This window comes from Corapipo altera, unplaced genomic scaffold (assembly GCF_003945725.1).
Source record: "Corapipo altera isolate COAL_440 unplaced genomic scaffold, ASM394572v1 308, whole genome shotgun sequence".
NCBI lineage: Eukaryota > Metazoa > Chordata > Aves > Passeriformes > Pipridae > Corapipo > Corapipo altera.
Genome location: NW_020884925.1, coordinates 415816 through 443494, shown reverse-complemented (window position 1 = coordinate 443494; position 27679 = coordinate 415816). Strand labels below are relative to the sequence as shown.

The following is a 27679-nucleotide window of genomic DNA, read 5'->3' as shown; positions in this document are numbered from 1 at the left end:
GGTGCCGGGCGGTGCGGTGCCGTTTCCCGCCCCCCGCGGAAGATGGCGGCGCCCAGCGCGCTCCTGGCCTGGTGCGTCCAACACCTGCGGGGCGACTTTGGGCTGGACGTGGGCGAGGAGGTAGTGAGGTGAGCGCAGCTGGGATCCCCCTGCCCCTCGACACCCCTCCACGGTCCAACACGGAGGGAACGGAGTGTGTCAGAGCGGCGCTCGGGGGTTTGTGCCCAGGGTCGTCCCTCGGGTGGGGCACTGGAGGGGCGGGAGGTGGCGGGGAAGGGTATGTGGGGTCACAGAATCACGCACTTTAAGGCCTTTGTTTGCTTGTCCTGCAGGACAATTCCGGGCTGATCCTTATGGGGGGCTCCCCAGGCAGTTTAGGAATATCTGTATTTGGTGAAAAAATGGAGGTTCGGCAGAGAATTCTCAATTGGAAACAGTGAGGTCTTTTATACTGCCAGCTTTTCAGTCACCAGGGCAGCCTCCAAGTTTATCTTTGAGGTTTCATCTTGGAAAAGCAATTCAGTTGCTGACACATGGAAGTCACCAGTGCTCCCCTAAGCTTTTCTAGAACATCACTAACAAAGTAAGTCAGAGCACTGAGAAGTTGCCTGAACTACCAATTACTCCACCCATTTTCAGAAACCCCCTGAGGTCCTTGGAGACAGATGCTGCACTTTGCCAGACTTTTCTGGGAACATTATTTCCATAAGGATACAGAGGTTTGGAGACACACTGTTAACTCTTCAGCAGTTGCCTGCTCCTTCACAAACTGGTTTGGGTTGGGAGGGACCTTAAAGCTCCTCTCATTCCAACCCCTGCCAGGGTCTTACTACAGTCTCCACAAACCTAATCTGAAAAGGAGAGAGCAATGACACACCTGTGCCATTAAACTCCTGGATCAGAGCTAGAAGAGCAGCCCCTTACCCACGTTTATTCCCTTTCCCCCTCGCAGGTACATCCTGTCCATAACCAATGAGGACGAGATCCGGGAGTACGTCATTGACCTCCTCCAGGGCACCGATGGGAAGAAGAGCTGGTTTGTGGAAGAGCTGCTTTCCAGGTGGAGGAAATCCTCCCAGCTGCCATCTGAGCCTTTCCCAGCATATCGGAAGAAGGACGGTGAGTGCCACGGGGAAGAAGGAACCAAAGTCTCCAATAAACTTGTCTGGGTTTTTGTGTCTATGAAGAATCGTATGCCATGAACCCCTGCGTGGGTAATGGTCTCATTCCTGATTATAGGGACAGGTTGAAGCCCATTTTTAGTCACCAAGTAGAGTCCAGGGACATCTTTTCCTTGCTGGTGCTCACCCAGCCTCTCTGTGCTTGCACACACTTCCAGAGGCTTTGGAAGTGCCACGGGCTGGAGACCAAGGGAAGAAGGGGAAACGCAAAGGCAGGAACAAGCAGGAGACGCCTGCGTACACTGAGCCCAGCACACACGTGGAGGAGGTGAAAACCCCCCTGGACCTGGCCAAGGTGAGCATGGTGGGGACACTGGGGTGGCTGGGGGTGACTGGGCAGGCTTGGAACCTGAGGTGTGGGAAAAGGAATATCAAACACCAATAAAGGTGGGATTGGAAAGTGGAAATGAGCATTCAGGATGTGTGAGGCTGGCATGCCCAGGTGGCCAATGGAACCTGGCTTGTGCCAACCATAGTGTGGCCACAGGCCCAGGGCAGTGACTGTCCCCCTGTGCTGCGCACTGCTGAGGCCACACCTCAAATCCTGGGGTCAGTTCTGGGCCCCACAGTCCAAGAAAGACATTGAGGGGCTGGAGCATGTCCAAAGAAGGGAACAGGGCTGGGGAAGGGTCTGGAGCACCAGGAGTAGTTGAGGGAGCTGGGGGGGCTCAACCTGGAGAAAAGGAGGCTCAGGAGGGACCTTCTGGCTTTCTCCAACTCCCTGACAGGAGAGTGGAGCCCAGTGGGGGTTGGGCTCTGCTCCCAGGGAACAAGGGACAGGATGAGAGGAAAGAACCTCAAGCTGTGCCAGAGGAGGTTTAGGTTGGATATTGGGGAAGATATTTTCATGGAAAGGCTGGTCAGGCACTGGCACAGGTGGAGTCCCCATCCCTGGAAGTGTTCAAAAGGCGTGTGAATGTGGCACTTGGAGACATGGGTTAGTTGTGGTACATGACAGTGCTGGGTTAGTGGTTGGACTTTGATCTTGTAAGGCTTTTCCAACCTAAATCATCCTACGATTCTATAATATATAGTCTGGGGAGAAAGCTTGTGTATGTTTGTGTCTGTAATGGGGAATAAAGTAATCAACAGGTAGCAAATCCATGTCAGGGTGGATTTTGCTCCCCCCAAATGCCTGGATAAGAGAGCAGGTGAAGGAAGTTGAGGCTGTAATTGGGAATAAAAGGGATTTCTTTAAAGCAGAGGTGTGATGGTGGGGAATTGAGGAAGCCACCAAGTGGATAGAACAATCCTTCTTGCTGTATTTAAACCTTCCCAGTCATGCTGAATTAACTTGAATTGGCAGCTGAAATATTTCTGAAAGAAACTGCAAAATAAGATTGTAGAAATGCTAAATCCCAAGAAATGCTGCTGTTTCCAAGCAGCACAAGGCTGTGCAACAAGCAGTAGTTGCCTCCCTCTGTGATAGTCAGCTCACTCTTTGTAGCAGCATCCAAGCCCTGAGAGGCAGAGATGAACCTGAGTAAGGAGTGGAACTTGAATTTGTGTTTTTAAATGGAAGTTTTTGGAGCAGGGAGGCTGCAAAGTGTTTGTAAAAGTGTTTGTAAGATAAAACCCCACGTTTTTGAATTGAAGGGTTAAAAATGGGTATTGGTGTTCCATTGTCCTGGAGTTATCCTCTAATTTAATTAAAATTAAAAAAAAAACAACAAGTGAGAGAGCTCTGCCAAGGTCACTTTATCTGGTTTTGGGGTTTTTTCATGGTGGCACTGTTTGGATCTGGCAGTGGCACTAAAACCAGTCAGGCTTTACTGAGGGGACTGGAAATGCTGTATCACTAGAGTGAAACTCAGGTGAATCCCAGAATCACTGAGGCCAAGTCTCAGAAGGAGGAGCAGAGTTTATTTTACAGCTCAATACTGGAACCTGCTGTGCATAGAAAACCTGTGCTGAGGTTGCTGTGCCGGGTGGGACATGGGAAAGCTGCTGGGAGGTGCCCTGGCTGTGAATGTAGTGGCCCTGCTGCCACCAATAGTTCTGTGTTGGGACAGGCACACACAGAGTTTCCCAGGGCATTGCCATAATCTAAATAGTCTTTGGAATAAATCTGGAAGTAGCTGAGCTGCTGTTTGGAGCTGTTAAGCCCCCGTGAGCTGCTACTGCAGCCTCAATCCGACCAGCTCCAGCTCACATAGGCAACAAACATCAAGTGCATCAGCAACATCCTTGTTCCTTGATTTGTTTGGATTCTTGGAGCTTTTCTGGCAGGCCTGAGCTTGTCTTTCCGTTCAGTCTGGGGTCTGGTCCAAGTTTCCTTGCAGTGAGGCAGAATAACACTTGTGAGTCCCCTGCCCGAGGGTCAGTGCTCACTCTCTGCTGCCAGTTTGGCGCTTTGAGCACTGTTTGTTTGTTTATTTTTTTGCTTCCCCAGGCCCAGGAGAGCAGCAGTGTTGTCGGCAGCAGTAGCATTTCCTGTAAGAAGAAGCCCAAATACGTCAGCCTGTACACCAAGGAGGGGCAGGACAGGCTGGCTGTGCTCATCCCAGGCCGTCATGCCTGCGAGTGCCTGGGCCAGAAGCACAAGCTCATCAACAACTGCCTGACGTGCGGGCGCATCGTCTGCGCCCAGGAGGGCTCCGGGCCCTGCCTGTTCTGTGGGGCCCTGGTGAGTCACCAGGGGGGTTTTTTTACCTTGCTTGGACCTGGAGAAGTTTGCTGGATTAGCCTCTTAGATAGAAGTTCCTCTAGCAAAGTTCTAAAGCTGTGTGCAGGAAGGAACCTCTTAAGAGGTTTCCCTCATCACTTATATAAGTTTGGAGCTTGTCTGGTTTCTGCCAGTCTCCTCTGCATCACAGCAGTGTCCAAAATATCTGCAAAGCTTCAGCCCCATCCTGGGCACAGCCCTGGCTGCCTTGTCAGTGGGCAAGAGCTGCAGCCAAGGCCAGTGTCCTGACTTTTCTTCAATGCTTGTGCAAGATGAATCCTTTGGGATATCTGTTACACCCATATTCTGTTTAAAGGGCACCTTTAGGAGAAAGAGGGCAAGTTAGTGATGGCAGATGAGAGGAAATTCCTCTTCATGTGAGAGGAAAATATCGGTTGGGTGGACAAAATGTTTTAAATCAGATTCATTCCTACTTTGAAAGATCGGTTTAAATCCCAGTGGCCAACGAAGAGAGAACACCTTTGAGTTGTTGATGGGCTTCCCAGGTCTTCATTTCCTCTTTTTCTTTAGGTGTGCACTAAAGAAGAGCAGGACATTCTTCAGCGGGACTCCAACAAGAGCCAGAAGCTGCTGAAGAAGCTCATGGCAGGTCAGTAGCAATTCCATACCTGGAACAGAGTGAATCCAGTCAGTTTGTGCATGTTATTTACTTCAGACTTCACTGAGCTGCTTGCCCTCATTACTTCCCAGTGTCTGTGGTGGGTGTTAAGAGGATGGATTGGAAGTTGGCTCCTTGGATCTTTCCTGCAAGCCTTGGCAGCACTCCTGGGCTTCAGCAGAGGTGACAACTGCGAGTGTCAAATGGCAGTGTATGATGTCCTTACCCTGAGGCCCCAAGGCTGCTCCTTAGGCATTCCAGAATCAATCACATGAACTGGATCATTTTAACAGTCCTTGAAAATTAGGATAAGTCTCCTGTGGAATGTGTGCTGTGGAAGATGAAGTGCTGCTATCTGATGTGCTGGGTCTGCAGAGGTGGTGGTTAATATTTCCTAATGGCTCTTCTTGTCTAACACTTATCTTGGGAGCTAAAAATAGGAACAGAGCCAAGACAAGCAAGAGGAAATAATACCCAGTGTCCCAGCGAAGACCTGTGCATTGTGGGGATGTTTGTCTGAGTTTAGCTGAAATGCAGCCAAGGTCGTGGTGTTCTTGGTGGAAAAATACACTTTGCTGAAGAAATGGGGGAATATTTTTTCTCCTTAGAGCTGCTGAGGTGGCAGGAGGTCCTGGAAGTCCTTGTGAACGCCAGCTGGTCACAGAGCTGGGATGTTATATCCTGCCTGTAGAAATCCTGGTGTACTTCAGGATCCTTTTCCTTACCAGTTTGATCTCTCCTCCCTCCTGCCCCTGCCAGCTCTTGCTTTGGTATCTGTGTAGGTAAAAGCTGGAACGTGGTTTGCTGTTTGTCTTGGGAGTGAAAAAATGTGGATCAGTGACCACAGGGAAACACAGACAATTGTTTGCCTGCAATAAAGGCTTTGCCTGCCTGGTGGAATAAATATACTGGTTTGTGCCATTTGGGCTTTGGGGCAAACCTTTTGTGGGTTTTTTTGTTGTTCCCTGTTGTTTGGTTGGTTGGGTTTGGGGCCTTTGCCAGGAAGGTTAAGAAGAAAGAGCATTTGCTGGGAATAGATTTCTCCATCTCTGGCAACAGCTGGGCTGGAGAACCTGTGTGTCAGGAGAGGATGTAGTTTGTGAGAGGCACAAACAGCAGCAGGTGGAAGGCTCTGGACATCCCTGGAATTGGCACTGATTTGTCCTGGGCAAGACAAGAGGCTCTTTGTGGGGATAACAACGTGTAGGGGAGGGTTTGGCTTTTAGGAGGGGACTCCTAAAAAAGCTGGTTGCTGGAGAAGAGAAGACACTGGGGAGAACTTAATGCCCTTTCCAGTGCCTAAAAGGGGCTTATGAAAAGAAGAGAGAGAGACTTTATAGACAAGCATTGATAGGACAAAAAGGAATGGTTTAAACTAAAAGAGGAGAGATTCAAGTTGGATATTAGAAAGAAATTCTTCTCTGTGAGGGTGGTGGGACCCTGGCACAGGTTGCTCAGGGAAGCTGTGGCTGCCCCATCCCTGGAAGTGTTCAAGGCCAGGTTGGATGGGGCTTGGAGCAACCTGGTCTAGTGGAAGATGTCCCTGCCCATGGCAGAGAGGTGGATTGAGATGGTCTTTAAGGTCCCTTCCCACCCAAACCATTCCATGATTCTGTAATTCGAGGCCTGTGGTTGGTGATGCACAGAATTTTGACTGCCCAAATTGTTAGGGAGGGGTGAAGGAGAATCAAAGACCAAGAGCTTCTGTCTAAACTGTATCCAGACCTTGTCACTGTAGTATTTAGATGCTTTCTCCTCTTCCAGGGAAGGAGTCTGTGAAATGGGCTCGAGGGAAAATCAGGGCTTCAACCTCCTTGGAAAGATGCTGGTCTTGATGCCAGGTTGTTCTTTTAGCTTCTGGGATGGCATTGGTTTAGGGGGCATATCTGCAGCCTGGCCCACCCAAACTGGGCTTGAACTCACTGACTGCAGGGCTATAGTATGTTTTCTATCTTAGGTGCTGAAAGTTCAGGGAATTTGGATGCCATAAGCAAAGACTTGCTGCCTCGCCAGGAAGCGAGACTCAAAGCAGGCCTGGAGATGGCTGTGAAGCACAAAGACAAGCTGTTGGAATTTGACAGGACAAGGTAAGATACCAGGTGAGAGGCTGTCATGAAATAGCGTAAGTGGCCTGTCAGGCAAGCTGCCTTTTGCAGAAATGTTGGGAATTCCTTCTGAAACCTGGGCTGCAGCCACAGACACCTTAGTTTAGTGTTTAGTGGAACAAGAGGGAGCCCCTGGAGCGGATCCCATTTGGGTGTCCTTTCTTTGTGTCCCTGTAATTCCAGCTGTCTGGAGAGACCAGACAGGAGCTAATTGGAGGGCAGGTTTGGGGCAGGTTAGTGGCAGGTTTGGGGTGGTCAGTGCTCTGTCCTATTCCCACTGTGCTCATCCTCTGCCGTGCTGGTTGCTCCTCACAGCGTGCGGCGAACCCAGGTCATTGACGACGAGTCAGATTATTTTGCCACAGACTCCAACCAGTGGCTGTCCAAGCAGGAGAGGGAAGCTCTCCAGAAGAGAGAGCAGGAGCTGCGGGAGCTGCGCCACGCCTCTCGGCTTGCCAGAAAAATCACCATTGACTTCGCGGGCCGGCAGATCCTGGAGGAGGACAACAGCATGGCTGAGTACCACAGCAAGTGAGTGAGCATTGGCAGTGTGCCCAAGAGCAGGGAGGTGAAAATCCTCAGGGATAGTGGTCTGACATGTCTATTGAAGCTGCCCTGGAAAGAGGTGTTGCAGAAGGCCTGTCTCAACAGAACCAATTCAGCTCAAATTCACACCAAGCTGAGTTTCTGTGGTGGAGAGGAGTGACTGTTCAAATTGGAAATCAGACTGAGCAAGGAAATTGTTTAGTTGAGGGAGGTGGGGAAAAAACACTTTGGATCAGAGTGTTTGTGTGTGGAGAAAGGAGACATTGCCTGGGGAAACAGGGAATTTTCATGGCTGTTGTTTGTGCTTACAGGCTGGATGAGACCATCGAAGCCATTAATCGTGGTGCTCTGAGCGAGCCAGGAGGGAACTCAGAGGCAAAGGCAATGCTGAATTCTGGTGTTCTGGTGAATCCCCGCCTCCTCCAACCTGCTCCTTTGGTCAGTGGGGGTTCAAATGATTTATTTCAGAGTAATTACTCATTTTGGGAGAGTTGAGCTTAAGAATTTTCAATTCTAGCATGTCTGTTAGTACCCCACAGGATCACAGAATGGTTTGGATTGGAACGGACCTTACACGTTATTTTTTTCCACCCCCTGCCATGGGCAGGGACACCTTCCACTAGACCAGGTTGCTCCAATCCCTGTTTGACCTGGCCTTGGACCCTTCCAGGGATGGAGCAACTTCTCTGGACAACCTGTTTCAACATCTCACAACTCTTAACAATAAAGAATTTCTCTCTAATACCCAATCCAACCCTGCCCTCTGTCAGTGGGAAGCCATTCCCCCTCTTTCCCCTTGTGTTTTATCTCCTCTTTCCTCTGTGTCCCTCGCTGGCCAGAGAAGGCTTGGCAATGCCCTGCTCTGTTTCCTGCTCCTGGTGTGTTGGTGTATGGGAGTTTTAGCCTCCTGCCTCCTTTTTAGGAATACACAACAATTTCTCAGAGTCAGAATAAGGCTTTGTCACCCTTTCAGCTCTATTTTATGAAGCCTGTTCTGCCAGATTCCATTACCAAAGGGCATAAGGGTAATACCTCTGTCCTTAAGCGAAGGAAAACTCCAAATAGGATTTGCACTTGATACACATTGTTCCTCGAGAGGTGCTAACCTTTTTCCTGTTTCTTTTGAACCCTCTCTAGTGGGTGGACCAAACTGGTTTGCTCCCACAAAGGAAAAATATTCATTCCATGGATGCTGAAAGTGAGTCTGGCTTGGAGCGGAACAGGCTGCGGATTCAGGATCGAGAGCTGCTGGAGATCTCAGATGGTGGTTGGTGCCTCAGCATGCACCAGCCTTGGGCTTCCTTGCTCGTGAGAGGAATCAAAAGGTGAAGGTGTCCCAGGCAGCTCCTGCTCCAGGGGAGATGGAAAGTTGTGTTTCTCTTCTGTGGACCCACTGGCTTTGTGCAGTCACTGGTAGCTGTGATAGCTCCAGGTTTGGAACCTGTGCTTCCTCTTCCTGTGTATTAATGGTTTGAGGAGCTGGAGAGTATTTTTTTGGGCAAGTATCTAACCTGAAAGGGACAAGTTTCTTCCCAGTCCGTGAATGTAGAGAGAGGCTGAGATTTCTGAGCTGTAGTTGGGGCATACCTGTGTGGAACTTGAAAAGCAAAGAAGCTGACAGTGTAAAATATGTTATTCTGGTCTTTTGGGCCTTTATAAAGAAGGCAACAGTGGCACCATGTTTAAAAAAAACCCAACTAGACACATTCCCCTTGACATTACCTTCCCCCTGTGGACTGGGAATCAGGGTACCAAGAGAAACTCCTTTTGTTAATGGAGAACAAAGAATCTTCCTGAGCATTTTTTCCCTTCACTGAATTTTTTCATTTTAGAGAGCAAAGCCTTTTCACTTCCCAAGCTAAAGATGCTATAAATCTTAAGGCATTCTGGGGATGCTGGAGCCGCTCCGGTACAGCTGCAGAATTCCAGGATCCCCCACTGACTGCTCCATGCAGATGCCTGGTCCCTTAGTTGCTCTGTGTGACTTTTGGAACTCGTGAGGGAATTGTGTGAGCAGACTGTCCTGCCCATGTGTGCTGGCCTTGCTGGGAATTGATGTCCTTTCCAGCCAGGAGGACATGCTCTGCTTTATTTGTGACGTCATTTTTTGCCCATGTCAGCTTTTCTTCGTGGTCCTGGCACATTGCTTGAGTTGGGATAATCAGGGCAAAGCTTAGCAGCAAGAATTGGGTATATTTGATTGAAAAATATGTCCATGTGGGTAACCTCTGCTGGAATTTTAGTCCAAAATGCTCCTCTGTTCTCTAGGGTGGAGGGCAGAACCTGGTACACATCTCATCGGGGGAGGTTGTGGATTGCAGCTACTGCTAAAAGACCTTCCCCTCAGGAAATCTCTGAACTGGAAGCCACCTACAGAATGCTGCTCCAGAAAGGTGAACTCTCCTTGGATCTTGGAATGATTTGGTACATTGAACCACATAATGAGCAGTGTCAGAAATCTCTCTCTGCTTTGCTTTTAACCTTTTGATCTTGAATTTCTCTTCATTCTTTCTGCGTTCCTGTCAGAAGCAGGGAAAGCTGTATATAAAATTAAATTTCCCAGTCTTAGTCCTATCATGGGGAAGATCCTGAGCTGGTAAAAGCACAAGTTGTTAAAATTGCTGTATGTGTTCTTGTGCCTAAAAAAGCAGAGGTGCATGTAGGAGAGGGAAGGGCACAGGGGGCTGGAAGACCCCACCTGTGTGTGCAGGGATGTGAATCCCCTGAAGACATATTTCTTTTGCTGCAGATGTGGAATTTCCAAGCGATTATCCTTCAGGTTGCCTCCTGGGCTGCGTGGATGTGACTGACTGTTTATCACAAGAGCAATTTCAGGAGCAGGTGAGTACAGCAAATAACCCTTTCCAAGCTTGCATTAACCATCAGACTTTTAAAGTGGTGGAACTCACCTCTGGAGAAGACATTGAGTGGAGATTTTAGACTGTATTGAGAGAAGACAAAAGTTACTGCAGGGATTTGGGTGGCAGAGAACATGAAGGGGCTTGGAAACTCAAGACAGCTTGGAAACATGGAAAACTCTGCAGCTGTGGTGGTGCTGTGCCATAGGACCTTATTCCTGCCCTGTGGTGCCAATGGGATCACCTGCCCTGGTGAGTGTGGCCCATGCAGAGGCATCATGGTCTGTAGCTGCTGGATCTGCCCAGTGCTTCTTCCTGGAGCTGGAGGTCACAATGGCCTCACTGGTGGCATCACACTGGCATAACTGGTGAGTTGTGAGTTGTGCTCTGGTTGGGGCATCAGAAGAAGGAGCTGTGGGAGAAGGTGAGTCCTCTCCCACCAGAGGATGAAAACAGGAGAGCCACATGGTCTTCACGGAGACCCTGAAGAGAGGACATCCAAAACCCATGGATACAGGGAAGGAGGGACACTGGAGAGTACAGTGGGCTCCCAATGGAGTCGAGGGGCATTTAAGTGGCCTTTTTCTCAATGAGGCAGGTGATTTGGTGTCCAGGGACAGGATAAGTTTAAGGTACCAAGGCTGCCTTCACCTCAGGCTTCACCAGCAAAGATCTCCCAGAGATCCTGGAGAAGGGTTCAAGGAGGAGGAGAGGGATTATGTGTAGTGAAGGGAGGTTGAAATCAGGAGTCTTTTGAGAAATCTCAATCTGTACAAGTGCATGGGTGATGGTGCTGTGCTTCCAGATGTGCCAAGAGTGTTGGCAGGTGGCTTTGTGAGGCCACTCCTACCTTGGGAAGGTTATGGAGACAGGGAGAAGACCCTGGTAACTGTTAGATCCACCATTAAAAAGGGAAGGAAGGGATGCCTGGACACAACCTAGTGAGGTTGTGTCTCAGTCATGGGAGAAAGGCACAGAGGTTGGAGTATGAGCAGCAGAGGGAGCTTTGGTACTGGAATACCATGAAATCTACAGGACTCTTTGGCCTTGTATGGGAACAAGCATTGGGAGAGAGAAAGGGACACTGGGGCCAGTGTACGGATTTTCTTCTGTAGCATCCACTAATTTACAGTTTGGTCTTAAATGGAGATTCTTGTCCATCTTCTGCTGTCTTTTAACAGTGGTGAAAAAATACATCCTGATCTCTCACAGTACTTTTCCTCCTCTTCCTTTGTGGATGTGTTCTCCAGACATTGGTGGAATGACTGTGACAGCATCTCTGGTCTGGGAATTGCGCTGTAGGTAACTGGGTTTTAATCTTCCCATGGAGGACCCTCACAATATTAGCCATGTTCTCTGGGAATCTCTCCCGGTTTGCTGGCACTGCTTGGCCACAGAGGCACTGGAGGAAGAGCAGTGTATTCCAGAAGGAGCACCATTATCCACCCTATTAGTGAGAGATTCCCCTCTCTCCTCAATGCCATGGCACTTCCAAGGCTATATTTCACTGGCTTTTTGCTGCTCCCACATTGCAAACTACTTATAACTCCTAATTTCTTGCCTTTCTGCAGTGGTTTTGTCCGTTTTTTCCCAGGATTGCTTTAAGCAGTGTTCATTTCCCTCACTGGTAAACTTGAATCCAGAGATCTGAGCCTCTTTCTGCAGTTGCTTTATGAGGAAGTGTCTGGTTTTGTGGACTCTCATGAGCAGCAAGTGCATGTGAAGGAAGCTGAGCTGAATTTAATTGCAAATGTCAGCACGATGACAAAGTGTGCAGCGCCAGCTCAGAAATCCGAGTTGGATCTCACTGGGAGGAGTAAATCCCTGTTGCTCACGTGGGTGATTCAGCCCAGGTTCATCAGGAACCGCGTGTCAGCACCGTGATCCTGCCAGTTCCTGGTGTGCAAAGATCCCTTGTGCCTCAGGGGGAGAGAGAAGGAAGATGATGTGTTTTCCCCACTTCTGGCGTGCAGAAACATGGGATATTTCCTAGAGGTGTGTTAGCAGGCAAAGTGAGGTGATGCAGAGCAGAGACCTCGTGGGGATTGAGCTGCCGCGGAGCTTTTCCAGGCGCTGTGCTTTGACTCACACCTCTCCTCTTCACCACCTCCTCTTTGAAGCTCCTGCATGTTCCAGAAGAAATCATTTCACAAGTGCAGGGTGAACCATGCTTGCAGGTTATACCCACTTCCCAAGGATGAAATAGTTCCCTGGCTTGCTTATGGTGTTTTGATGGTGGTCCAGCCTTCTTTGGCAGCCATGGAGGCTGGTTTGACTCTTGTGACCATTTGTGCCCCTTGGCAAGGGAGACTCTTCCTGGTCTTGGGTCTGTTCTTGGTCCTGGGGCTGTTCAGCCTGGAGAAGAGAAGGCTCTGGGGAGGCCTTAAAGCCCCTTCCAGTGCCTAAAGGGGCTCCAAGAGAGCAGGAGAGGGACTTTGGACAAGGACAAAGGGGAATGGCCTGGAGGAACAGGACAAGGGGAAATGGCTTCCTACTACAAGAGGGCAGGCTTAAATGGGATATGGGGAAGGAATTGTTGGCTGTGAGTGGGTGAGGCCCTGGCCCAGGTTGGCCAGAGTAGCTGTGGCTGCCCCATCCCTGGAAGTGTGCAAGGCCAGGCCGGACAGGGGCTTGGAGCAACCTGGTCTAGTGGAAGACGTCCCTGCCCATGGCAGCAGGGTGGAATTGGAAGGTCTTGAAGGTCCCTTCCAACTCAATCCAGTCTGTGATTCCATGATTCCACGGCCTGTCCCTCCTGTCTCTCTCCTGTTCTCTCTCAGCGCTGCTGTCACCCACTCCCTGTTTAGCACTGTCTGCAGATTTAATTTCCCTGCTGTTTGCATCCTCTCTCAGGTTGCTAATGAAGATGTTGTGGCTCCCTGCTGGTATTTTTCTGTCATTATCTTCATTTAATTTTATTTTTTTTTACACTTGTGCTTGAAAAACCAAAATTAAGCAACGATGCCCCAGCAGAGTCAGACCCATTCCCTGCCTGAGCGCTTGCATTATGGTCAGGGAGGGGTTATTTATCCACATTTTTGCTGGACGTGTAAGCCTGGCCTTGCATCACCCCTCAGAGGGCTCAGTCCTACCTCCCTCTGCCCTACCTGCAGTATTTGAGGCCTGTCTGACATTGCTGAGGTGGTTTGCAGATTTTCAGGGTCGTGTGGGAAGCGATGATGGAACAGGATCTGATGTGCTGTAGCTGGTAGGGAGCAGAGGAGGAGCAGAGGTGTCCTTGGGATAAGGACCAGTGGCATGTCAGGTGACATTGCCCTAATCCCAGTTGTGCTGCTTACTGCATGAACTAGTTAAATCAGCTCCTCTGGGTTTCTCCCACGTGGAAAATAAAGCAGCACTTCCATCAGGTTATTTACACCTCGTTTTACTGCTCAGAGCTCTGATCTCTGGATTGAAGCAGCTCTAGGAGCAGAAGCTGTTGTTGGGTAGGAAAGTCCAGCCCAGATGTCCAGTGTCATCTGCCTTGTCTGCAGGGGACTGAAGCAGAAGCTGTTTCCTGAACTCAGCCCTGGTTGCCTGGTGCCAGGAGATCCCTCTGAAATCTCAGGATTTCCAGTTGAGCTTTGCACATCTTGCCCCTCCTCGGAGCGCATTCTGAACTCGTTTCCTTCTCTCCCTGGCAGCCACCCAAAAACTCCTGGTAGAGACCAGAATGATCCCTTTGTTGCACTTTTCGGTGCTAGAGGTGACCTGGAAACTTTCTTCCCCCCGTGGAGATCCGAGTGTTGACGACGGCTTTTCCTTGCTCCGGGGCTGACGTCACCGACACCTTGAGCCAAGCGAGGAGCTGCCCTTCTTTTCCTGCAGAGGTGTCGGTGACTTCAGCAGCACCCACTTGGGATATGTGCGATGGGGCAGGCAGGGCTTGGCATGGCCCTAAAGCTGGCAGGGAAATGTTTACACTGATGCCATTTCAATGTGCTCTGAAGTCCATGTTCATTTTGCTAATGACTTTGATCCGAGAGACTATTTGACTGGGAAAAGAATGTTTCCTGCTGCTATTTTGGTGGTTGATAGGTGTGTTTGGGCTTATTTTGAGTCCAGGCATACACACGTGATGATGTCTGGCTGTAGTTATTATCCCAGGCTGAAATATTGGGTAATTATGTTTGATGGGAGTTAAGTGTTTATTTTTCATTTCTGGGTGATCACTTAGTGTCCTTAAATCAGCACAGGGGAACATGGCAAAGCTATTTTTGTGCCACGAGATTGCAACTATCATGTAAATAGCTCCAGCTTTCCCTCTCAGGAAATTTGGGTTTAATCTCTTGGCCTCCTCTTCCCTCTCCACTGAAAAGAACAGCAAAAACCATGAGACTCAGGTGCCCAGTGTACAGGACTCAGTTTAGATCCTCAAATAGGAGTGGAGAAGGGTAGAGACTTTCTATATTTAGCCTCCAGAAGGTGCCTGTTTAGATTATCTCCAAATAAAGGAACAATAGCCCGCTGGGAATATTTTCCTAAGGAGTTAATGAGAGGGAGAAACACAAACATAGACACTGACGTGTACTTCGAAGAACAGTATAAATACATAGAGACTTTTTATGGGGACCTTCTCCCTGAAGGAAAGGTTTCTTAGGCAGGCTGTGAGCAAGACAAGTGCCTGTTTGTGTGGTGCTGGGGCTGTCCTGGCACCTTCCTCACCCCCTCCACCAGGATATTTGCCTTCTCATTCCTGAGGCACCTCTCCCGATGAAAGATTTTTAACTAGATCAGATTCCTCCTGGAGCAGTCTAGGTGGCTGTTAATGATTGCAACCCATGAAAGGCCTTTGAACTTTACAGGTCCCTGCATTCTCCTGAGCTGAATTTGTCTTTCCCACATAGCCTGATGCCAGATCCACTGGTGGATTAGGCTGGCTCGCAGGGTGATGCATCTCTTTAGTTTGGGTTCTCACCCCACAAAGCCCTCTGGTTCGTGGTTCTGGGAGCAGAGCAGGAATACAGCTGGTTTAGATTAGAGAGGGTAAGAGATGGGGGAGTTTTTCCGTATGAGAAGTGCTTTGGTTTTCATCAGAGGCTCTTCTGAGGCTCCAGCTGCCTCACATACGCTAGCAGGTTTGCTCAGGCCACTGCTCAGGCTGTTAAGATGAAGGAGAGATTGTCACTTGATGATGATTAATTTAGGAATGCATTAACATGCCAAAGAAATCGAATGATAGAGGCCTGCTTGCCCTCTCCTCTGGTTTCCTAGACCCAAGGGAAAAAGTGAAGCCAAGGCTGAAGCATATGACTTAATTAATGATGACTGTGGACTTAGCCTCTGCTACCATTTCAGCAAACTACTCACGAGCTGGCAGGGCCTTTTCCCTCTCTCAGATTTGGTCACTGAGACTTGCTACCTTCTCGGTATTTGGTTTTTATTTAATCCTGAAACCAAGGGTTAGATAAAACTGACCTGGGGCCTGGCTGCTGCTCGGGTGCCTCACAGCCTCCCTGGCTAGGCTGAGCTGTGCCCACCCTTTCCATGGTGACCTCAAATGCTGAGAATCAGCTCCAAAATACAGCCCTCACCATACATGTACCCAAGGACTCTGCATGTCATGGATTCCCTAACCCTGAACAGACTGGTTGCTCCACATCCTGGTCCTGTGAGAAATGCCATCCCGTTTGTTGTGTTGAATCAATCCTGGAAGCAGCTGCCGGGTCACACCTCCTCAGGGAGCAGCAGCAAGGGTCACTGCGCGGAGTGGCGGCTGCCCAAGGGAACCAGGGACAGTGGTGCCTTCTCTGTGCAAGGCTGTGTTCCCAAAGTTGGGGTTTCCCGAACTTCTTTTGTGTGTGTCCTACCCCTGTGCTTCCCAGCTCTGATTTATGACAGGACTTTGTGAAGCTGCTTGAAGTTGTCTGACTGTATGCAGCAGGCACTGTGAGCTGCCTGTGCCAGAGGCAGGTGCCCTGGTTCCCCATCGTGTCCTCCTCCCCACTGCCTTTTTCTCCTTGCCAGGTCTAGCCGAGGGTGCAAGTGATGGGGCTGTGTTGGAGCTGAGCTTAGCCCTGCTTCGGCCATTCCTTGGCACGGGGGGATAAAACAGCTCTTTCGGCCTTATACCCTCCCAGATATTTTTCTAGGTCCACCCAGTTTCTCCCAGACCGGTTGTCAGGCGCTCTATAAACATCTCCAGCCCTTCCAGGGTTTAGCATGGGCGGGTGTTGTTTCGGGCTGGGATTTGAGCTGCACAGGGGTGTTGGTGGCTGTAGGTCCCGTGATGCCGGTTCAGGGAGAGCCAGGGGGTGCAGCGTTTGCTGGCACCGCTGAGTCCTCGGGGTCTCCCTGTGGACAGACTGCTCGGAGTGCATCAGCACGAGTTTGAACATTAAATCTACATTTCAAAGTCCTGTTATTACTTATTACGTTTTAATTGCTTCCCCTGCCCTTCGAATCAAAGTACAGCCTGTGGTGTAGGAACAGCACGATGAGAGCCGGGGCTCCGGGCTGGGAGGCGGAGAACACCCACTGGATGGATCCGCCCGGCCAGGGGGAAGGATCCTGCAGCGATCCCGGCCTGCTGCGCCTGGAGCTGGTTGTGTACCATCCAGGCGTGCGAGGGGCAGAGCAGACAAGGGTTGCCAGGCATCATGGTGGGAAGAAGGGGAAAGGAAGGCCGGCTCACAGAATTCCTTGCGCATCCTGGCGCAGGGAGCGTGTGCCAGCACACGAGCTGCCAGCAGCAGCTGGAAGCGCTCAGGAACAGCAGGGAGGATGTTGACTGCAACAATGCATCAAGGCTGCGGTTTGTAACCTCAATAGTCAGGCAGTTAAGTTTTTTTTCTCTTTTTTTTTAACAAAGACATTTTGATTGCCAAATCCATAACCATTAGCAGCTGTGGTTTCGAGCTGTTCCTTCCTCACACGTTGCAGTCTAGACCTGACAGGCTTTCAAACAAAAGTTTGGCTGCCGGCTTTTGTTTGGATTTCTTTGTGATCCTGGTTTCTTTCCTTCTTTTCCCATTCCGTTGATTCAGATTGAACATGGATGTGTATCGCAGCCGCTGTGGAGTGGCTCTTCTGTATCCCTGAGCTCTTCTGTGGCCAAGGACAGCTTGTAGTGTTCCTTGGGTGCATGTTCTGGATGTTTCTGCCTCAAGCTAGAAAATTTGGCGTTTCTAGAAAGTTGGATCTGCTTTAGGCTTTCTGTTTAGGAAAATGTTACATTTCTCACAGGCCAAAAGCTGAGTGCTGAGGCAGAGGGAGCAGGTCCTTAAAAGATGATGCTTGAAAATGTTCTTGGAGTTTGGAAGTGTGATACAAAACCATGTCATGAGGGGGATCAAAGCTTGGATTGAAGTGCTTGGTGCTGTGCAAGTACTTTCCAGAACTGGAGGGCTGAGTCAGGAGGTGACACAGAGCAGTTGCAAAGCTGGGTCTGCTGTTCCCAGTTGGGTGTTACCTTTGGGTGGACATGCCCTGGAGTGCTCCTAGGTGAAGGCTGGGTTGGGAAAATTGGCTGGATAATCTGCCAAAAGGAATGTCCTTGCAAAGAGCTGATGGAGACCACTGCTGTGGAAACAACAGACAGGAAACTGATGCTCCCACACCACTCTCCTTGGAAAAGTGACAAGGATGGATGTGGCTTAACATCCAGTTAAGCATCATCTCTCTAATTTTTGATGGCTCTATTTCTCCTGGATCCACATGTCCACAGTGCAGGTGTTCCTGTAAGTGCCCTTCTTTGGCCGCAGCACCCCTGTCAGTCCCCAAAAACTACCAACTTTCTTTTCCCGTTTGCAAACCACTAAAGAAGCATTTTCTAGCTGGATGGTGAGCAATTTCCCTCCAGAGAGGAGGAGAAAATGGCTGTTTAGTAGTTAATTACCTGTTACGTTGCTCTGACAGCGATGAAGCTTATGAGGCATGAAAGAAGAGCGGATCCGCCTCTCCCACAAATCACCAAGAAAATGGGGTGAAGGAAGTTGTGCTCCCCGGGGATGCCTCACATCCCACTGCTCTCCTTGCACATGGCCAAGGGGTTTCTCCAGTGCCCGGGAAGAGCCCAGCGCGTGTTCTTGCCTGCTAGGGAGAGTGATTTATTGTCCCTGCTGGTTCCAGCAGTCCTGCTCTTTCCGAGGGGATGTCATCTCCGCCAGGGTGATTTTTTTCCCCTTTGAATGTGTTTTATGGTGAACTCTCTTGCCAACACATGGGCTCTGCTTGCTTTTATTCTTTCCAGACAGCATTGCTTTCCAGTGCTGCCTCTTTTATTCCGAAGCTCTTGGAGAGCAGCAGGGAAATGAAGGCTGGAGCTGGTGTCCTGGCCCGGCACTGCCTGGCAGGGCGAGCCGTGTTTTCCCTGTTGTTCACCGAAGAGCCACGCCAGGAAAATGATTCACCCCTTTCCATTACGAACCTTGCAGAGCATCTCAACCCCCTCCTCACTGCCGGTGCCCCCGGCCACCCTCGGCAGCTGTAAGATGGAGAGGGTGGTAGTGCCCCGGGGAAGGACTACAGGTTCCAGCGTGCAATTCTGCGCCGCTCGGGCTGACCGGGATGTGCTCCACGGGCACGGGGAGCGGAGGAGAGCTCAGGCTGCATTGAGGGCTCCGTAGGCAGGCGTGTGTGAAACGCCGGGGCGATTCCCACCCCGTTGTCTCCCTTTGTGTCCCGAGGCCTTAATGAGAACGAAGGATGCTCCTAAAAGGTCGCTAACGGAGCTGCCGGGCAGTGTTTGGGCTTTGTGCTGGCGGAGCCGCTGCTCCCTGCACGCGGTGCCTTTGTTCCTGCCTCGGATGCGCCGGAGCAGAGCTCATCTCGTTAGTGATGGTTTGGCTTCCTCCCAGCACGTTTTCTTTCGGCTCTTTCCATTCCCCTGCCTTCGGGTCACGGCGCTCGGGTTCAAGCCAACGCAGCTTATTGGAGAGGGGTGAAGAAATCCAGGGGTTCGGGACGGCCCTTCTCCAGAGCTTAGGGTCCCGAACGCTGCGTTGGTACCAGTGACCCTACACGGCCCTGGCATCCCACTGCAGGCTTTACCCAAATCAGGGAAAAAGTATTTAACAGATTGGTGTAGGGGGAAAAAAAATAGCAGGAGGTTTTTTTTCTCAGCTGTCAGAGAAGGTGGGTTTGTGTCTCTGCTGGCTCCGAGCTGGCTCGTCCCCTCCTTTGCTCTTTTGCTGTGGGCTGTGGAACGGGAGGCTGGCAGCCCTGCTGCTATTCCTGGTGCTGACAAGCTGCTGATGGGAGACAAGGGATGGCGAAAACGAAGTGTAGGGAACATTCATTAGCAATTAGCCCTGCCTGCAGCTTGAGCGAGGTGGCTGTTGGGGACATCTGATAGCCACTTAATACACATTCAAAGCATTGGCTCTGGCATGAGGGTGAGTCTGGTGGCCAGTTTTCAGAGGAGCCCAGCCCTCAGCTCCCTTTTCCAGCTACATTTAACCTCGAGCTCTTCCTGCATGCATTAAGCCCTTGAGATCTGCTTTTCTTTCCCCTCCCAGCTAATCTCCTCACAGCCAGGATCTTACAGACCTGTTAGCAGCAAATCGAAGCCCAACTGGAGTGGTGGGATGAGCAAGGAGGGTGGTGTTTGTGTGGACGCCGGTGTGTAGAGCACGTTCGTGAGGTTTTCAACGCAAAGCAGTGGGCAGGAGCAGCAGTTGGTAAAGCTGTGCCAGCTCTTCACAGCCCACGGAGCCCACGGCCTCCCAGCTACCTCATCGCCAGCCCGCTCCGAGGTGGCAGAAGGTCTAAGAGGAGGCTGAATCATTTTACGTTGCATAACCCCTCTCTTTCAAGCTTCTCTGCTCATCTGCAGGATTGCAGGAGGGTGAGTTTGCTCCTTCTTGGTGGACAACCTGGCCTCTGGACTGTATTCGTTGTGGCCACCTTCTCCTAAATGCAGAGTTGCTTCCAGGTAGAGGCAATGTCAAGCCTAGAGTACCAGCACCTGTTTTGTTAACGCCCTCAAGATGAGAATGATGAGTACCATTGAATTTAAGAAGGAAGATCCCCCATCAGACTCCTGACTGGGTTTGATTCTCAGTTGCCAGAGAAGAGGGAGCATGGTGTCCCTCTGAATTGGCCTTTTATTTGAAAAAATGCTGTTGCAGATCCTCTTTACTGGGGATCGTGGAATCCCAGAGTGGTTTGGGTTGGAAGAATCTTAAAGCCCATCTTGTTCCACCCCTTGCCATGGGCAGGGACAACTTCCACTAGACCAGGTTGCTCTAAGCCCCGTCCAACCTGGCCAGTATGACAGGATATGTTCTGTCCTCTCTCCCTGCCACACTCCATGTGGGTTTTGGGCTTTTATTCCAAGTCTCAAATTTGCTGAAGTGCTGATGGGCAGTGACCACTGTCTGTGGGTTATAGTAGTTGGGAATAAATTTATTCTCCATCTCCTAAACTTATGGCATTGCAGATTGTAGAGTGACTCGACTGACCTCTCCCAACAAAAACATTGAGAAAGGAGGTTTATTACTTGTTAGACACTTGGGCAGCTGTGGCAAATGTAACAGAGGTGAATGTGTTTGGTGTCTTGGTGGCAGCATCTCCACTGAGAGTGGAGCTCCCTATATTTCTGTGGGATGAATGAATGGAATTAGGTCATGGAAGGGACTGGGGGAAGAGGAGAGCTGGGCTATTGGGTTGACTCATTATGTTGTGAGGGCTCACCCTTAACTTCCTCACCTGGGAGCATCCTGACTGTAGGCAGAGAAGAGGGTTATGGCTCTTTCTCAACTCCAGCAGGCAGGAATATTCTGCTTTTTTTGTTCAGCAGGATGGGATAAGAGGATTCCGGGGTAGGTACAATAGGAAGCCTTAAATGCAGGGGCTGGACGAGGGGCTCCTTCCCTGCCTCCTGGGACTGAGATGCCAGAGGAAGGAGCGAGGCTTTTTAAAATGCAGGACACGAAGGGATTTGGCACAGGGACAGAAACATACCCTGGGAGCGAAGATGAAAGGCTGTGGTGTGGAAGCCTGAACCCGAGTCGCAGCTGTGGCATCCGCCTCGGCCTTGGGATTGGATTGAACTGGAAGCTCTTGGAGCTGAAGGCTTGATCCTGGCTTTGGATGAAAGCTGTCAGTGGAGAAGCCAACCTGGCTGTTGCCTTCACTGCTGAAGGCAGGGTCCCTGTTTGGGGGACGTTCCCTGGCTGGGGGCTGTAAGGGATGTGAGGGGGACATAGTGGTGTCGAGGTCCACCTGGGAGATGGTGGCTGACGAGATTTGGGAAACAGCTGCACTCCAGGCATAGGACTTCTATTACACACTGATCCTGGACACCCAACCATGAGGTGTAGTGGAGTGGGGATGGCCCACCTCTGTGAACAGGTTTGCGTGATCCCTTACGCCCCTCCAGAGTGACCTTTGGAGGCTGTGGTGACACAGAGGCTGCTGGATACCTCAGGTCATCTGGCCATGGAGGTACTGCCAGTCACCTGCATGATGCCAAGAGCGATAAAGCTGCGCCAGCATTTCGCACTCTCCAGGCATTGGCTGGGATATTCACATTGGCTCTTTCTAACCTTCCAAGATCCTCCTTCCCTGCAGATGGGAAATGAAAATCCTTGGCATTGGCGTGGAGCAGTGGAAGCAAGTCAAGTAAGGTGACTCAGCCAAAAAAAAAATAAAGAGGAGGAAACCTGTCCAAGCCCAGATCGGTGCAGCAGGGCATCGGCATGCAGTGTGGATCAGGGCACCCTTCCCCCCAACACGGTGCTGCACAGAGCAGCTGAGTGCCCCTACATCTCTGTCTTACTCAGTCCACAGACCTTACATGCTGTTGTAAAATGAGAGGGTTTGGAAACACTTTCCCTGGTTGATCCAATCCCAGCATTGGGCTTCTGTAAATCCCCCCTAACCGCTGGCAGTGCTGCCAAACCTCACTGCAGCACAGGGAGAACAGGTCGCTCCCTGCTTCCCTCTCCATGTCCAGCTGTTCCAGGGCAAATCCAAACTCATCTTGGCAGGTCGGTGAGAGCTTTTCAAACACTCGGCCTAGGAGTCATTTGTTAGTAACAAATGGGGGATTTGCCAGGACACGCAGCTCCATCTGGTCTGGCATCCTGTCCCCTCCAGCAGCCTTGACAGATCTGCCTGGGGAAGGCAGGGGAGCAGGAAGAAAAGAGAAGACAGTTTTCCCATGGAAGGAAAACCACTTCCGCAGTCTGTTTGAGCAGTATTTCCTGGGCTGGAGCACCTTCATGGCACGCCCTGGCCTCGGCGCCTGTCAGCACCAGTTCTGCAGCTCATGGACAATCTGAGGGGAGTGTTGGAATATACATTTTTTATTACTGTTTTGCATTTCACCTCTGAATGCCAGCAAGGCTGAGCTGCAGCCAGTCAGGATTTTGGTGCACTTCCTGCATGGAGTAGGTTTTTTTCTCCTTTTCTCCCCCATGGTTAATGAGAGAAACAATCTTAGAGGCTTTTTCCAACCTAAATGCTTCTATGATTCTATAATCTGTTTATGCTCTTCCTATATAATTCCCCCATGTCTTCATCGTGGTGAAATCCCTCCGTGGACTCCTTGCACAGAGCCAGCCCTGAGCTGACTTCTCCGAGCCATTACCTTGGCGTGTTGCAGGTGTGTTGCTCACCTTTTAGATGCAGATGAATCTCAAGGGCTGTGTGTCCCACAGGAGGACAGTGCACACTCTGCAAATCTCAAATCCTTGTGTCTAGACTGAGCTTTGTGGGGAAGATTTGGGGACAAATCTGTAGCTGGGTCAGCTGGAGGTGGCCAACCTTCTGGTGGTCATCTTCAAGCTGAGTTTGGCAGGTTGTTTTGATTGAGGCACTGTCGTGCTGCCTGTGACCGGGTGGGGATACCCACATTCCAGGGAATGCATCAGGCTGAAAATCAGTCCTAAGCCTGTCCCAGTGAACAGACAGGCTGGAGAGGGCAGGGCCCTGACCACCTCCCTGTCAATATACCACATTTCTGATCAGCTTAAGTCAAGTGTGAAACCACAGGGGAAACACAGGTCAGTGCTAAAGGGTGCTGAAAAGAGTTTAGAAGAAGCCAGGGTGAGTGGATCCAAAAATGCAGCAAACTCTGGCAGAGGCACAGTGGGAAGAGGCTGAGTGAGGGGCTCTCTGAAAAACACCCAAACCTGCAATTGTTTGGGGTTTTTCATTTAAAAGTTCTTGAAGTGATTTAATCTGAGCTGCTACAGCGTCAATATAACCCATGTCTTGGTTAAGATCCCTCTGCTCCTGCCCACCAAGCTCTTTCCATACCTGCACAGCCACCCTGACTCTGTTCCCTGTGTCTCCCTGTATTTCGCAGTATCCAGACCTGAGCCAGGAATCCGGGTCTCCATTTGTCTTTATCTGCACTGATCCCCAGGAGATGGTTGTGAAGTTTCCCATCAAAGGAAAACACAAAATCTGTAAGTAGTAAAATTTCCCCAGCTGCCCCATCGGCCCTTGGAGCCTGCTCCCCTTGGCACCCCGGCTTGCCTTTGCCAGATGAGTTCCCAACCTTTGCCCTCTGCTCTTTGATCTGGAGGTGTTTGTTTAATGGCTCGAATACATCTGTAATATTTTTTTGTGTTCGGTTCCCCTTGCCCCAGATGTTGCTTGCTTCCAAATACATGCCTCTTCCTGCCTCTGCAAACACCTGGGGAGTCACAGAGTGCTTCTGTCGGTGGCTGATCTGCTGCCGGCTCCAGCCTGAGTTGGGATACAAGAGGGTGCGGCAGTGCCCGGTGGATCCACGTGACCTCCTTGTCCTGTAGTTCCAAATCACCCTTGTGCCCCTGATGATGATGAGGGCTCGAACAGCAAGAGCTGCAGGGCCAGATGGATGTTCCCCATCCAGAGGCCAGCGGGCTGGGATGTCCTGGCAGAGCTGGCAGGGAAGCGCTGCAGCATCTGTCCGTGCTCCGCTTGCCAGTGTCGTTGGTCCCTTTTATGAGCCACCAGCCCCTCCGCAGGCTGCCAGTTATTCCTGCCCACTGCTGTAAAAAGGATGGAGGAGGGATGCGGCAGCTGGGGAGCCCGCAGTCAGCTCCAGCCTTATTAGCAGCCTCCCCACCACACAGCCCGGGGAAGGTGCCGCACACGCTTGCAGGGGATGTGAAAAATTAATTTGACGGGCTAAAAGCAGCAGAAGCAGGAACGGTCTTGGCTGTTTGTTTAACAGAGCTGACACCTGGGTGTTCTCCCTCCTTTGCCATGTGGATCTCTGGGAGTAGTTACCTGGGGTGCAGGAGCGGTGGGATTTCTCAGGAAAGGGCTTTTGAAGCACAGGATAGGGTTATTTTTATTGGTTTTGAAGGTTTTTTTTCTCCTCTCTGCTCAGGGAAGCACCTTTCTCCCACAGCTTCAGTTTCTCCCTGAGTGTTGGGGTGTTCCTGCAAAACCATTTGGTTTCTTCTCTGCCTTTTGGGGCAGTACCTGGGAGGTGCGTTCAGCCAATGGTGACCAGCAATACTTGGAGAGCTGCAGCATTTGGATCTCACTCAGTCCTCCGCCTGGATGGGTCATTCCCAGTGCCAGTGAGCAGGCAGGAGTTATTAAGGATGCAAACACCTTGGCTGTGGGAGAACATCCTTGTGGCTGTTGCATGCTGGAGAAACTGCATCCTTTTTTTAACTTGTTTGAACCTCTCCTTGCTCTTGTCTAGGCTCTCTCATGCCCCTTCACTCCCACATCTGCCTCCAACCATCCAGGGGTAGGAGAAGGGGATGCTGCCGTGCGGGGTGAGCACGGGATGACCGGCTTGTGCGCGTCTGCCTCGCCGGGTGCAGGTGCTGCCAGTCCCCTCCCCATCTGTCACATCGTCTCCTTTGTGTTGTGACACTTCCCTTCTTGGAGAAGGATCAGTCTAACAGCCTGGAAGGAAGCCGGCTGTGCTGGCAGCTGCCTGTGCTCCTGCTGCTGCCCCAGCCTTCCCTGCCCTCCATCCCGACAGGAGCTGTCACAGGAGCAGCGCGGGAGGACTGTGGAGCTGCACGTTCAACCCCCGGAAGGGACATGGTCTGTCTGGGTGATATTTGTGACAGCCTAGGGAAGGAGCAGGGGAGCCTTTGACCTTTCATCAGGGCAAGGTGCTGTTTTAATAGGAGCTGGCATTGCATCCCAGGCAGGCAGAAACTTAATTCTCCCAGCTGGAAGCAGAGCAGAGGGAAGGTGCCGGCTCACATCCCCACCTGGGCTCGCCGGCTGCCCTGGTCTCCTTGAAACCTGGCTCAAACCATGACAAAATGCCAGTTTGTCTTGTGGGGAAGCCAAGCCAGAGCAGTTTTCCTTGCCAGATAACAGCATGGACCTCGCCGCGATGACATCCGGATGCTTCTCCATTGCAAATTAGTTGTTTCTAGCAGCCTGGGGATGGGAAAAAAAAACCCCTAATGTGGCTTGGGTTTTGCTTCCAGGGTTATTGTTTGCATGGAAGGGATGGGCACAGTGCTTCTGTTGCATCTGAGAGTACAGCTGTCCCCAAACGCATCCCTGCATAGTTTTAGCACGAGGACAAAGCTCACTGGCTGTTCTCGTGGGAGTTTTCCTTGAATCCTGGCTAAGCTTCCCTGAAACATCATTGAGAAACCTCCCTCCAACAGCCAGCGGCTGGAAGAGCGGGCGGAGGGACACGGTGTGTGAGATCAGCCTTAAATCATTGAGCGGAAAGAGCCGGGGACCCTGGGGCTTTGCCTTATTTTTAACCTTTTCTTAAAGGTTACCTATGTGGTGTGTGATGTTTGCCAGCTGGAAGAGCAGAGGAGCCTCCCGATGGTTTTGGGGTCCAGGAGGAGCAGGCAGACATGTGAAATAGGGTGCTGACAGCCCTGGTGGCACAGTGTTGGGTGGGGAGGGGACCAGAGCATGGAGAGAGTGGGAACTCGCTGCCTTCTTCCTGCCAACCCCCACACGGTGTGAGGACAGGCTGGTTGGAAATGTGTCCAGATGGGCTGGCTCAGTGTCCAGCCATAGCAAGGAGGGGGCTTCTTTCCCAGCCTTAGGTGGTGGTGGGGAAATTCTTCTCTGAGGTGGCCAAAGGGATGGAGGATCTCCCAGACCAGATTCCAAACCGCATTTCAGTTTATGGATCAGTCGCACGGTGACCTGGAAACCCTCTTTGCTGAGCCAGAGAAGTACCTGCTTCTCAGGCAAGTGGGCATTTACTGGCTGTTTCTGGAGCAGTGGCCAAAGTAGAACTTGTTTGGAGCTTGATGGATCTTGTCCCCACCACAGATATGCTGTAGCTGGGTTGAAGCAACACAGCTCTCCCAGGGACTGCATGGGCTGTGCTTCATCCATGGGCTTGATACCCCACAAGGATGATGCTGAGGGTGAAGTACTGCCAGCTCCGGCTCCATCCACATCACTGGGATTTGACTGGGATGGACTCCTGGAACTCTGATCCCTTTGCCTGCTCTCCTCATGGTGTGCCTGCAGTGGATCCCATGTTCCTCCTAGAGGATACAGGGAATGCTCCCCAGGGATTGGGGCCACCCTCCCCAGCTCAGGATAGGGCCTGCAGTTTTTGCTGCTGCCTTCTGCAATGCCTTGGAGCCCCGTCCCTACTCCCAGCTACAGAGATAGGCCTAGGCTGGCATTTGGGAGATGGGAAGATGCAGGGGAGCAGCAGAGAAATGGGTTCCTGGGGAGACATGGCATTAGAGGAGGTGACTGGCGCTGGCGCAGGCTCTGTGGGAGCTGCAGGAGCTTTGCCTGGGAGAGTGGGAGCATCCTGGCTTTTTTACAGGCAGGAAGAAGGGGACAGGGACACTCCTCCAAAGCAGCTCATCACACTCCTGGCTTGCTCCCTGTGCCTGGCTTCTGGCTTCTGATGCAGGAGTTCCCCAAATCCCACATCCTGATGTCCTGCCCCTCTCCCAGGTGGGAAAGAAGAGCTGGCAGCCAAGGCACTGTGAAGGACAAGGGGAGGCAGTGTTTGCTCCAGGTCCCACCAGAATTCCTGGCCGAGATGGCAAAGGCAGCACAGCCCTCCCAGCTGGTGGCCTTGGAGGCCACCAACCTGGCACTTGGCTGCAGAGAGTGGTTGTCCCAGTCACACTGGGTGCCCATTGCACCATCGTCCCCAAGCTGAGGGTTTGTTGTCCCCAAGCCTGGCTTTCGGCCATGCTGTGGAGAAACATGTCCCCGACACGGTGCTTGATGGTCCCCCGTCTCCTCCGAGTGTGTCAACACACATCCTGTGGGCGAGCACAGGGATCAGTTCCCCCCCGGTAGTGGCAGGCGAGTGCTGGATGTTAATTTACTCTCCTCCTCACTGAATTTTCCCCTCTCTGGCGTCTCTTGGCCGCGTCGGACACGCTTGCCCCCGGCTCCTCGGTGTCGTGCCTGCGGAGGAGGCCGCGGTGGCTGGAAACGCCTGGCTCCTCAAGCAGGATAATTGGATGTGACAGGAACACACTAACTAGGAGACCTCGCTGCCTCCAGCTCATTTGCATTGCAAATAGCATTTAAAAATAAAGAGTGATGAGGATTTGTTGTGGTTTTTTTTTCTTTAATCCTCTCTTTACAGGGAAACTGGATGCAAAGATCCATCAGGGAGCGAAGAAGGGGTTAATGAAGCAGAAAGCTGTGGGGTGAGCGCCAGGGGAGCAGCACCGGTTCCCACGAAGCACCCGGCTGCCTCCAAAAAGTGCCAGCGTGGTCCTTGGCTCCGGAAAGCAGGTGCAAGACAGATCCATGATCCCAGATTGCTTTTAGGTATTGCTCTATCTGTTGTATTCCAAAAGCATTAAAAGAGATATGTTTTCACCAAG

General features: G+C 51.1%; 1 protein-coding gene across 2 annotated transcripts; it reads left to right on the top strand.

Moving 5' to 3' along the window:
• On the top strand, positions 1 to 27679 carry TRIP4 (thyroid hormone receptor interactor 4). 2 transcript variants are annotated; one of them, XM_027657829.1, is made up of 13 exons: positions 1 to 128; positions 953 to 1119; positions 1340 to 1476; positions 3574 to 3807; positions 4378 to 4456; positions 6423 to 6552; positions 6886 to 7101; positions 7428 to 7554; positions 8254 to 8441; positions 9385 to 9509; positions 9866 to 9957; positions 23230 to 23332; positions 27436 to 27679. In XM_027657829.1, exons 1-13 carry the CDS (start codon positions 43 to 45, stop codon positions 27501 to 27503), a joined length of 1752 nt encoding a protein of 583 aa, XP_027513630.1. In that variant the 5' UTR covers positions 1 to 42; the 3' UTR covers positions 27504 to 27679. The 2 variants fall into 2 exon arrangements, with proteins under 2 accessions (XP_027513630.1, XP_027513631.1); XM_027657830.1 differs by lacking the exon at positions 27436 to 27679 and having other exon boundaries at positions 8254 to 8383.

Bases quoted from the DNA above. Each gene is read 5' to 3' on its own strand.
- TRIP4 (XM_027657829.1), top strand. From the start codon at position 43: ATGGCGGCGCCCAGCGCGCTCCTGGCCTGGTGCGTCCAACACCTGCGG. The intron at 7,555-8,253 runs GTCAGTGGGGGT...AACCCTCTCTAG, and splicing joins TCCTCCAACCTGCTCCTTTG to TGGGTGGACCAAACTGGTTT. The intron at 23,333-27,435 runs GTAAGTAGTAAA...CTCTCTTTACAG, and splicing joins CAAAGGAAAACACAAAATCT to GGAAACTGGATGCAAAGATC.